The 12,341-nt window shown below is 29.4% G+C and overlaps 1 protein-coding gene across 1 annotated transcript; it reads right to left on the reverse strand.

The window, feature by feature from the left end:
• Nucleotides 1-1,621: 1,621 nt before the first annotated feature.
• On the reverse strand, nucleotides 1,622-2,059 carry LOC111633724 (52 kDa repressor of the inhibitor of the protein kinase-like). Its single transcript, XM_023378335.1, has 2 exons — nucleotides 1,904-2,059; nucleotides 1,622-1,822 (listed from the first exon to the last, which is right to left on the reverse strand). Exons 1-2 carry the CDS (start codon nucleotides 2,051-2,053, stop codon nucleotides 1,679-1,681), a joined length of 294 nt encoding a protein of 97 aa, XP_023234103.1. The 5' UTR covers nucleotides 2,054-2,059; the 3' UTR covers nucleotides 1,622-1,678.
• Between the last annotated feature and the right edge of the window lie 10,282 nt (nucleotides 2,060-12,341).

The following is a 12,341-nucleotide window of genomic DNA, read 5'->3' on the forward strand; positions in this document are numbered from 1 at the left end:
ATAGAGTTATACAATACTATAGAAAAAGAAAAATTGAACAAGTATAACAGAATTTATATGTAATATACTGTTTTATTTTTCTGTTTAAATTGCCAAATGGGAGGGTTAAAAAATCTCCGTGTACAGGACCTTGATATAGATCTACAGCATATACTACACTTCATGTAGTTTATCCTTCTCTGAAATATAATTACTTATATTAGAAACTTTTGTGTATAAAGTTATATTTATACTAGCAGATAAGCCCGGCGTTGCTCGGGCAAAAAACAACAGAAAAGATTAAAATTATTAGATTATTTTATACTTGTAACCCTTATATTATATTATATTATATTATAGTATTTGAAGGAGCAAGTATCTAGTTTCCCCCCTTCATGTTGACTTTCGGGTCGCTCCTGTTTATATTTACAAAGGTTATCTTACGTAATTTTAAATATTTGGAACAACAATACTGTTTTATTTTATTCACAAAAAATATAGACAAAAAGAATTGTGTTAAGTGGCAAGTAATATGGCGACGAAATGTTTACAAACACAACATTAAATCACGTGATTTTTCCGCGGAAATTTAATTATATATTCAAGTATGCCTTGAGATAAAAAAGATTGAAAATCACTGCTCTAAATCAGAGTTGTTCAACCTTTTTTTCATTGTTATAATGGGCCAAATTAGAAATTTAGGTATATTCAACTGGCCACAAAGGTACCTTACCTAAATATATGCTTTTAGAAAGTTCAAAATGTGAATATCAAATTTTAATAACAAATATATTTAATTACAAAAATACTGTTAAAATGTGTTATTAACAGTAAAAAAATATACTCACACAAAATAAAAATAAATTCGATGTAATTTTTGACATTGCCTTCTTTTTATAATACTGTATTGTCAATACAGTAGAGCGTCGTTTATCCGAAAGTCGGTTAACCGAAAGCATTTCAGTCCACAAATTTAAATTTTCGCTAGTGCTGTGGCGCTGCAATCTTTGGTTACTCCCAAGGTCTATATAAGAAGGTCGGGACACGCTTCTTAAGCCGCCATTTTGGGACTTTTTGAGTCGCGTGTTTTAAGCAAACTCGTACGAACAGTCAGTTATATACGACATTAATTAAACTAAAAATGCATAAATCCAGCGATTTTCAGTCGAAAATATAATAATGATTTCGGATGATTACGCAACCCCAATTTTATGTAACTTTTCGATCAAATAGTTTAAAAGAAACAATCATCTATATCATTTTCTGTCGTGATTGAAACTAATTAAATAGGTGCTAAAACTGTTGCAATTACGTAAATAGACACTTCGTAAAGTGATGCAATAACATCAAAGGAAATTTAAAGTATAATAAAGAATATACAATGAAGTTATCCAAAATTTTATTTTAAAGCATTTACCAATTTAATGCATTTAAAAGATAAATACTGGACTAACGTTTAATTAATGAACATTTTTGGCTTTACAAAGGCTTAAACGTCATATTTTCCTAATTACATAAAATTTAATCAAAAGGATAATATTAAACATAATTTAATGATATTTTTAACAGAACTTATCTGAGACATAACTTCTTTCTCTGTTAACACACAAGATACAAATGCTAATTTACATAAAATGATTCTTTATTCTTGTATAAAAAGCAATTTCACCAAGTCACATCACAAATAAATACTCAAAATTTAAACAATGAAATTATTTATGGAGACAAATGAGAAAACATTTTTCAACTTTTTCACATTAAAAATTGTGGGAACCGCATTCCATTTCAGCAGCTTCCTTCCGTCAGCTCTTTTCAGTTCAAACTGCGATTCTTCGAAATGAAGCTGAACAACAAATAATTTAATGTGAGCTCACGTATACATTTCAAGACAGTAACTATAGAAAAATACATGATATACACTAACCTCACACAGTTTAGAATGTTCAGTTGGCTGCCACTTATCCCGTCTGCAGTTCTGCACCCATTTCGCTCTCCTCTGCTTATCTGCAGGAAATCTGAACAATCGAACGTCGGTAGACTTACTTTTACAATTAGGTGCAACACAATAACCCATTGCTTAACGTTTTCAGTACGAATATAAGTAATAATAGTCGACTCACGCAGGAACCACGTATGTTGAGCTCTATCGATGAGTCCCAAAATGGCCACTGCCGCATAGAATCACGGGAGCGTGTCCTGACCTTCTTACATAGACCTTGGTTACTCCAATATTTTTTTTGTTTATGTGTGTGTTTTAGCTGGCAGCACTGGCACCTTTGTATGGTGTTTTTCTGAGGACTGTGTGTAGTGCTGAATCGAACGTTTTTGATACTAGATCAACTTCTAAAGTATATTTATAAAAAAATAATGTTTAACGATATAATAGCCACGACTATTATTTTAAAAAGTTTACGTTAAGCTTAACATCGACGAAAATTCAACACGATGCGACACGCAACGGAGAAAAATTTCAACATGGGATAGGTTAATGTATTTTTTCGTAAATAATCGATTATCCGAAAAAATAAGTTATCCGAACAACCCCAGTCCCCAATTGATTCGGATAAACGACGCTCTACTGTGTCTGCTTTTATGGTACTAGTCTTAATTCTAAGAATGTTAAATAAATGGGAATCACACAACCTATTTCTTTCAGCAGTTTTGATGTTTTTCATGCACGAAGAGAATTGTTCACAACAGTGTGTACTACTCCACATGCATAACAGTTTTCTAGATAAATGGACAATTTCATAAAATTCATTGAAAGAATGAACTTCTTTATAAAATCAATAGAAATGTTCTCTGTGATAATTTTTCAAAGATTCCCTGCTTTGATGTTCAATGAGTTCTAGCTGATAAAATTCACAACTTTCACAAGATCTGTCATCAACTGATTCATGTTTAACTTTTGATCACATAATTGCTGTTGATGAATCAAGTAATGGTAGTTGAGTACTCGTATATCATGATCAAACGATTCGTTGAATAAAGTAATAAATTCATTATTTTTACCAATTAAAATGCAGGAGCACAATCAATTTTAATCGAATAAATTTTATTTCTATCAATATTGAACTTTTCAATGACTAAATTAAAGTGCTCAAATATGTCCCTGCCGGTTGTTGTATACACCCTTCATATGGCATAAGTTCAACATTTCTTCAGTAATATTAAAATTGGCATCAATTTCTCTGATAAAATAATCAATTGTACAGTGTTATTTTGATCGGTACTTTCGTCTAATGCTAAACTGTAATAAACATATTTAGATAATTGGGTCTGAAATTCATCTGTCAGTTATGTCATCAATTCTTCTACTAATTGTCTGATGTGAGTGACTCGTTTTATTGAATAAATTCACTTTCTCGAAACAATATTCATGAAAAGCAATTACAATACATTCTTTTATTAATTCATCATCTGTTAGTGGCTTACCTTTCTCAGGCAATTTTTCAGCTATTAGAAGAAGGGGTTAATTAAATAGCTAACTTTTGTACATGTATTAGTTTTAACAACAGATTTTTTTAGAATGTTTTGTTGAGAACTAAACTGCTTTTTCAATTCAGTCAAATTTTTTCAGTCTTTTTTTTATTCATTAAATATTCGAACGACTCACTTATCGAACAATTTGGTTCGTGAATAGAATTTCGAATTCATAATTGACCCGATTGCCGAACAAGGTACTCCGGAAAAGCCGGATTAGAGAGATACAGACAGTCAGTTCCCGATACTTCCTACGTTAAAGAAAGTTGACGGTTATAGCCTAAACTTATCTACTTAAAATACTAAAAATCATTTAAGTAATTATTTATAAATTTGAAAAAAGTATCTCCTTCGAATGTATCTCTATGAAGTAATCGGTTTTAAGTTGCGCTTCAGGTACGAAACCCACGCGAAAATCCTGACCTTACATTTTCCAATTTAGAAATTCTTCTAGAGAATATAATCCTTTAAAACATTTAGAACATTTTAAACACCAAATATACGATTTAAAATAAATGTTTTTAAATACACAGATATATTATTAAATAAATTATTGATTTAAGTTTTCATAATTCTTCTTCTAATTTAAAATTTTATAAAACGTACAGAAGAAACTTTTACACTATTGGACTAATAATACTAATTACTAATAATTTAAATTAATAAATAGTATAGAATTAAAAATACTTGATCGTTTAAGTAAATGCTTACTGGAAATGAAAGACGTAAACTTTTTTATTTAATACATTAAATATATCTTTCTTGAAAGCTTGGATTAAAAAATTTGATTGCAGTCTAGACACACTTTAAAAATTCCCTTCATTATATTTAAAAGCATATCGCCTGCTGAGAACTTTTGTAATTAAATAAAAACTATAGTAGTTTATATTGAAACTTTAATCTTTCATTACTACTTAACTATTGAGTTAGCCAATAGATGTTTTTTTTTGAGCTAGAACACTTTCAAGTAGGTGTTGAATATGTAAAACTAACATGCTAGAACACCTTCAAGTACACCTACTTGAAGGTGTACTAGCATGTTAGTTTTACTTATCTTTAATATGTAAGTTTTGAAGATTATTATTCATTTATTTTCGTGAAAATTATTAATAAATAAATAATTTTTATTATTCGCTACACGTTTAATATGGGGTATTTAATATATTTTTATATATTGATTTAACAAATTATGTACAATATTTTGAACGCAAGTAATGGTTTCTCGATCGGAAACTTATATAATCATTTTCAGTATCCGAATTCAAATAAAATCAAATTTCATTCATTGATATAAACGAAAAGCATTTTTTGATTTTTGTACAATTCCCCAATTCCCACATTTAATGTACTTTTGTTTTGATTCGGTTGCTGAAAATATTGTTGATAACAAAGATTAATCAAGCGAAATAATTACAATTTTCAAAGATAATCTCAAAGGATGAAAGTATTTGACAAGCTAATTTGCAGTTAAAACATTTTTGAAATCTTAAAAGTGACTGAAATGTTTCAACACACACACGACGTTTTTTCGACGTAAGTTTTCATTAATTTGTATAATCGATTACAATAAAAAATATTTCTAGAATGAAAATATTAATATTAATTATTATTTTCTGGTAATATTTACTTTATTTTTTATTTTATTTTAATTATAATTATCTATCTATCTTACTCTGTTCTCCAGATTAACAAAGGACAGACAGAAAGACAGACGAACGACCGTAAGAATGTATAATAATGTAAGAATAAATTTTTGTTATCTTGATTAAATTTATGCAGTTTTTTATTAGAAAATATTCTAAAAAATAAGTTATTATAGTTTAAATATTTATAAGTGATAAGACTGATAAATTGATTTTTTGTTACAATAAATACAATTCAGATAATTCTCTTCATTCTGACAATTCAACTGACAGCCTAATATATTATATAACTGTGTAAAGTGTAAAGAAAAATGTCCTAAAAAGTTAAAATGAAAGACTTACAAAAGGATTACAAAAATGAAATCCGAAAATAAATATGAATAAATTTAATTTATAAAATAATATTTTACGAACTAAATCCAAGCTTTCAAAAGTTTTAAAATTAATCATTTAATCAATAACCACTAGAAGGTCACACTAGAGAATATTTTGTATTCTTGATTTTATTTATGATTTTGTATCGTTAGAACATTCACTTTATTCTATGTTTTATCTTATAAACTAAACTTTGATAAAGAATTGTGCAACGTATATTTGAAATCATCCAAGTGAGAATTCGAATGTTCCAATGGGATATCTTTCACTTCTTTTAAAAGTTTATATTTAATAGATTTAACTCAACTGTACACAACGATTTAAAGTCTCCATACGTAGGAAAAGGATTCGCTTATTATAAATAAGTTACAGAATATAAACAAGTGTCATTTAATTGAATACAAAAACTGAATGCTTTCGTATCACACATGGTAAACACCTGTTAATACGTCTGATATAACATCAGACGTATTTTACTTGAAAGTCTTCCTCTTGTATGTACTTGAAAGTCTGCCTCTTGTATGGAGACTTTTGAGTAACTTAAATATAATTAATTTATTTTAAGAAATAAAACCCACGAAGATCCTGAAAAGAAGTCTTGTGTATAAATCTTGTGTTCGAACAGTGAGGACTTGGACTCGATACATCAGAGACGGACCACTCTCGAAAAATTCGTGGGTTTTTTCTTCAGCCTAGATTTAATCCCGGATTCTTCACATTGATAAGTTGATGCCTTAACTTAACTAACTTGGTGTCACGAGATAGTGTCAGGGTGTAGGACTGGATTAAGATAGTAAGGCTAATTAGTAAGGCTAAATTGAACGAAGATTACTTAGCATGCAGCATGCGGCTCTCCGACACGTAAACATGACTTGCCAAGTTATGAGATAGACAGCTTGGTAGAATTTAGTTCTGGGTCTGTAGTATATTCTACTTTGATGTTAGATTAATCCAACACTGTCCCGGCGAACAATTTAATCTAGATAAAAGTGTCCGGCTTCGTGTTAAATTGTCCAACCTGCTAGAGCACTTAAAAAAATGCTATTTCATTATAAAGAGACGTAAAATATGTAACTAACTTGTAAGTCAAGTCCGAACATTCAATATAAATGTAAGTATTGTCGAGCAATTATTTTGTTGTGACATTATCACAATGCTGGACTGCAGTTTCTAATCATATTTTTAATTTATTTAATTTAAAATATATGCTCTCGATCTTAAATTAATAGTGGTTTGCCCCCTGTACATCATACTTCTCCTTTAACAATAGAGTCGTGCAATCTTCTAACTCCATTCTCGAGAAAATTTTTGAAACTACGTGACGTTGTATAAAGATAATTGGGGCCTTCTGCTCCTAATCTTTACATATCTGCTTTGAATTTCATCTATCTAACCCCGTTCTTTAGATTAAGGAATGACAGACAGACAGAAATTTATAGGTCTACAATTTCTTCAAATTTCAGCCCAATTATACTTAATTACATTGAATATAAATCTTTAATATTATTTATATGATACAGCCACTTATCTAACAACATTACTGTTTTTCCAGGAGGAACACAATACCATGCTATACTGTCAGCCTTGACAGTTTAACAGATGGATACTTTAACTTGTTACACGAGCTAAATACTGATATTAGGCAATATTCATTGTGAAAATCCGATAATTAAATGTACAATCTTTAAATTAACTAATTATAAGAGTATGAATTTAAAGGATGATTAGTTTAATCGATAAAAGAGGATTTAATTAGCTGTTTGCATTATTAATTTAAATTTAAATTAAGTGTATTTTATTTCTTCCGTTTGAGAAATCTCAATGGAATTTTATAATGAAGTTTTGCGCAGAAATATTCTTCGAATTGACAAATAATTTACTAGCTTATAAATTAATTTCGAAAATCAATAAAAGTAAATAAAATTCTACTATCATCATTTTTATAATCCAATAAACTAGAATTAGAATCTAGTATAACATGATTAAATTACATTATAATTATAATTACATAAATAATAATTTATTCATAACGAGCAATTATTTATTATGGCATCGTCACAATGCTCTCAATTTTACTAGTTTCTTGCGCCTGTAGATCATACTTTTCCTGATAACAAGAGAGTCATGCAGGTCATCTATCTAACTCTGTTCTGGAAAAAAATTTTGAATAGAAATAACGTGACTTTCCGATCCAAACCGGAAATTCGTATATAGTTAATCGGTCCTCCGGCTTGACATTCATCTATCTAACTTTTCTTTCGAGATTAAGGAAGTTCAGACAGGCAGACGGACACCGTAGGTCTTCAATTTTAATTAATTAACTACGTTAATTAAATTAAACCTTAGAGCTTTCCCGGGGATTAAGAAAGGGCAACCCGACGACAAAGTGAAGGTGCGCGTGCCCCTAATGTACAATATGGGCGCCCCTGACCCCTAGGCACAGAACATTGGAAGTCCTCTACATAATTTCGCTACATCATAAACTAATAACGCCTAATTATAGCGAAAGAATTACAGTTTTCAATACAAATTATTATACAATTGCAACGGTAAAATTGCTCATACCAAGCATGAGTTCAGAAGTTTGACTGTCACATAATTTGATGAGAATAATGTCGTTTACAATGCGAAATCATACATTTAGTATCATTAGTATACATTTAGTATACATTAATATCTATTTATTTATTTAACGAAAGACAACGGCCGTACAAAAAGTGTTTGACCGGCAAAAAAAGGGGAGGGAAGATGGGAAAGAAATAAAAAGGGGAGGAGGTAGAAAGAAGAGACGAGATTTCACTATACAGGTATTATCTAACAGGTAATTATTCAGCAAATTGATATATATATAAAGTAATGAGGATCAAAAAATGTCACATATCAAAATCAAAGTTTCGTTTATGGTATAGGGTCTATATTCTGCCAACCATATAAGTCTAACGTAGCACAGAAAATCGGAAGTTCCTCCATTATTCGAAGATTTATTTTGTATGCATTTATTTTGATAGTAGTTATATTCTATTAAATTCTTTTCCAGTTTCTTTTCCGAAGAGTTGCATAGCAAACCCTATTGTTTTGTACGTAATTAATAAAATAACGTAATGTTCGATAAATCGGTTGTGTATTATTCCTTAGTGCTATTAAGGGAGTCAGTCGATATAGGATATGCATTACGTAATTTTGAGAGTGGATTATGAAAATATTTATTTCCAAAGATCATTACAATTATTTAAGTGTAACGAGCAATTATTTATTGTGACATCATCAATAATTAAAACTTGCCATAAATCAATGTCTTGGTCGACTTTTCTAAACTGCATCCAACTATTTCAGGAATTTGCATTTATCACAATTTTGTTTTAGCAGAAGCGAAAGAAAACGCTCGAATCGATTCGAGACATTGAAATAACACCAGTTGATCCACATTTTAAGGAATTTAATAATGGTTTGTTTATGTCGAATGTTATTTTTCGTATAAATTAAATACGCATTAGTAAGATAGGGTGACAATATACGATATTGAAAATTTCTATATAATTTGTGTAGTGAAACAATGTGTTTTAAATAAAAGGTTTTAATTAAGTGAAGAAACAAAAACATTTTTTAAATTTGAAATATATCCGAAGATATGAAATAGTTAAATCAACGTAAAAGAATGAAAACATAAACAGTAACTGCAATAAAGAAACTATAAAATATTATTATAAATGTTCATTTAGTATATAGTTTTTACAGTAACCAATCTCATTTTTGAAAATAATGTTGTTATATGTAATTTAAATCAATGAGACATTCTTGAAATTTGTATTTACTTCTAAAGAAAGCAATAATATTAGGCCTATTAACCTATTTTTCTTTTATTAATTTACAGTTGTTAGATAATGTGTATCCAAAGAATGTATAATAAAGTATCTCGCACAAACGTAATGAGAAATGTTTCGCTTTTTTCATTATCTTGTTAAAATTGTTAAATGGAAGATGAAAAAAATGGATTATTAATAATTTTGACTTCATAAATTGATTATAAATTATATAAATTATATTACAAATTCATATTCGGTTTGATTCAAAAATAGGAATAGAAAATGTAAAAATGATTACATTTCTTATTTTTTTATTGCCTATAATATCAACAACAACTATGACTTTCAATACGAATATTTTTATATTAATTGAAATGTTACATCTATACAACTAGTTTTTTATTTTGTATTTTTGTTTTCTGTTTCAATGCTTTTAAGAAAAATCCAGCAACAAGTTGCTTAACTTTCCCGGCAACGTTTAAAACTGCATCTGTGACGCCATCTGTTGTGATATTTTATTATTAAACACTTTTTATGTTTTTAATTATTATAAAATAGCAAAAAGCTTAATTTTGAGGGTGGGACTGAATAAAAAATTGTAAATGCTAATAACGAATAAAATAGTTATTAAATTCGACCATATTCGAGATACGATAAACGATCCCCTTTATCTCCCCCTCCCTCAACCTTTAACCATCAAAATTTAATAGCATCGTTCCCTTAATACACAAATCTCCCTGCAAAAATTTCAGAAATTTTCGACAAAAAGCACAGGAGTTATTAAGCATCAAAGAGGGTGAACAAAAGTATGCCCCCTCCACACACACACACACACTAACATCCATACATACAGAATAAACCCCGGAATTTTTTGTATTTTTTACGTTTCAAGTTCTCCTGAATCCAAAAATGTAAAAATATTGGAGGGTCATTTTTTTGACTAATTGTCGTACTTTTCCTCTGTTAATCCTCTTATATATGTGTTACTTATTCCTCTGTTATATAATTCACTTAAAAAGGCCGGAAAAGTAAAAATAATTAATGAATTATTTTTACTTTTAGTCTATTAATTAATCGTAGATTTTTTATTAACTAGTCTATTTATTAAATAATACCATTCATAAAAATATTATTTTTATATGAAGAAAAGTTTTTTTTTTCAAAAGTAGAAGAGAGATCAAAGGACCAACAGCTGCAAGGTATGTGAATGAAAAGTGCGTTTTAAAAACGTTACAACTACATTTAATGGCACGCATTTTTGAGATGCAAACGTACTAAGTGGTTTATGGAAAAAAAAATTAGGAAACAAAATATGAGAATAAGACAACATTCAAAGAAAATATAAAGAAATTTTTGAATAAAATAAACAAAATAATATTTTTAAGATTCGAACCCAGAAGCATAGTAGGCTACTTACTCTTATTTATTTATTTATTTTATTTACAATTAGGGAATGTCACATGACAACAGATTTCCTCTCACCTCAAAATAAATGCTTTAACAGATAAAATACAAAAGAGAAAAACTCTGCCAACTGTGACTCTAATGCTATTAACTTACAGTTTTACATTAGCACTTCTTTCGTTTTTTATTCATTATTATCTTTTGAAGTTATTCTTCTTATTATTCTATTTACTCTTTGCGTTTTGCTTATGATATTTTAAAAATGTCAGTGCAAACAAGTATATACAAATTGTAGCTCGTTTTAAACGTCACTGATCGACCAAGTCGCTTAACAAACAAATGTACTGCATAATGTTTAGCTGAATATTCATTTTATAAGTAACCAGAACTCTTGGCATATACAGATTCTGCATATGAAATTTGACTTAATACGTTTATTGATTTTTGGTGATAAATATATTTTATATAACTTTAACGTAATTAAAAATAGTGTAAAATTCTATTTCGATTTGTGATACTCTTAATTGTTTTGCTCAGTATGAAATACAAATATATGGCGTTAACTACTTACCAAAATAAACTAAGGCTATTACTCCTTTAAAAATATATTTTGATTTGTTATAACATTAAGTTGTAAAGGTAAAATTTAGACATTTTCAGACAATTAACTCAACAAGAATTACAGTTTCGTCTTGCGGATAATCATTATCAATATTAATCACGTCTCTCCACCTTCGCTGCAAACTTTCAATCCCGTGAGCGTGACTGGGGCTTTTCTTTGAAGAGAATCTCACACTTTGGGTATTGTTACCGAACTGTATGTTTGAAAAGCGGTTCTGCTGGGCACTAGGAGGCAGTTGGCACTAAGCCTGGACTATAAGATGGATGAGGAAGAACCTCCCAGCCAGACTGGCCAGCTTCTCTAAGATCATCTTTGCTCTATGTCCTAGCGATTGTCGTGATGGTATTGGACTTCTTTAATTTTTGGACGAAGTTTTTTGATCTCGATGTTCAAACGATCCAGTTGTTCATGTAGAGTTCTTTTGTGAGAGTGGTGTTGATCGGAAGCAGCTTCATCATGACGAAGCCAAACAAACGCAAATTATCTTCTTCACTTCGGCCCTTTGACATTTGCACACTTGCAACAGCAGGTTAGCCTTTGTTCGTCCAAGAACATTTTAATAAACACTTTGAAGATGAAATCGTGAGCCTTGTCGTTTCGTTGTGGCCACTCTTAAAGTGATAGAGCAGTATCACACCATTGTTCTTTCGAAATTTTCATATTGTCAGACATTACTGATGCTTTTAATTCCAACAAAATATGTGATAAAATTCCTTTGGTTACTTATATACCAGCATCGAATGTTCTACAACATGTTTTCCCAGTTCGCTTCTAGAAAATTAAATCGAAGTGTCTAAATTTTACCTTTACAATCTGATAGATGGTGTAGACAGATTGAACAAATTTACATTCTATCAATGTAAAAGTATTATATTCTAGACGGAAAGTTAAAACGGAAATGAAATCGTCTTTCGAAATGAAAAAAATTCATTTAACAAAGACAGACTTCACTGAAATACCATCGAAAGAGAAAGTCGGATAACATGAAAATGCCGGATTTTCATAATAAAAAATCAATGATTGAGTGTATCG

Source organism: Centruroides sculpturatus, unplaced genomic scaffold, assembly GCF_000671375.1.
Source record: "Centruroides sculpturatus isolate CEXI.00-Female unplaced genomic scaffold, Cexi_2.0 scaffold732, whole genome shotgun sequence".
NCBI classification, from domain to species: Eukaryota; Metazoa; Arthropoda; class Arachnida; order Scorpiones; family Buthidae; genus Centruroides; species Centruroides sculpturatus.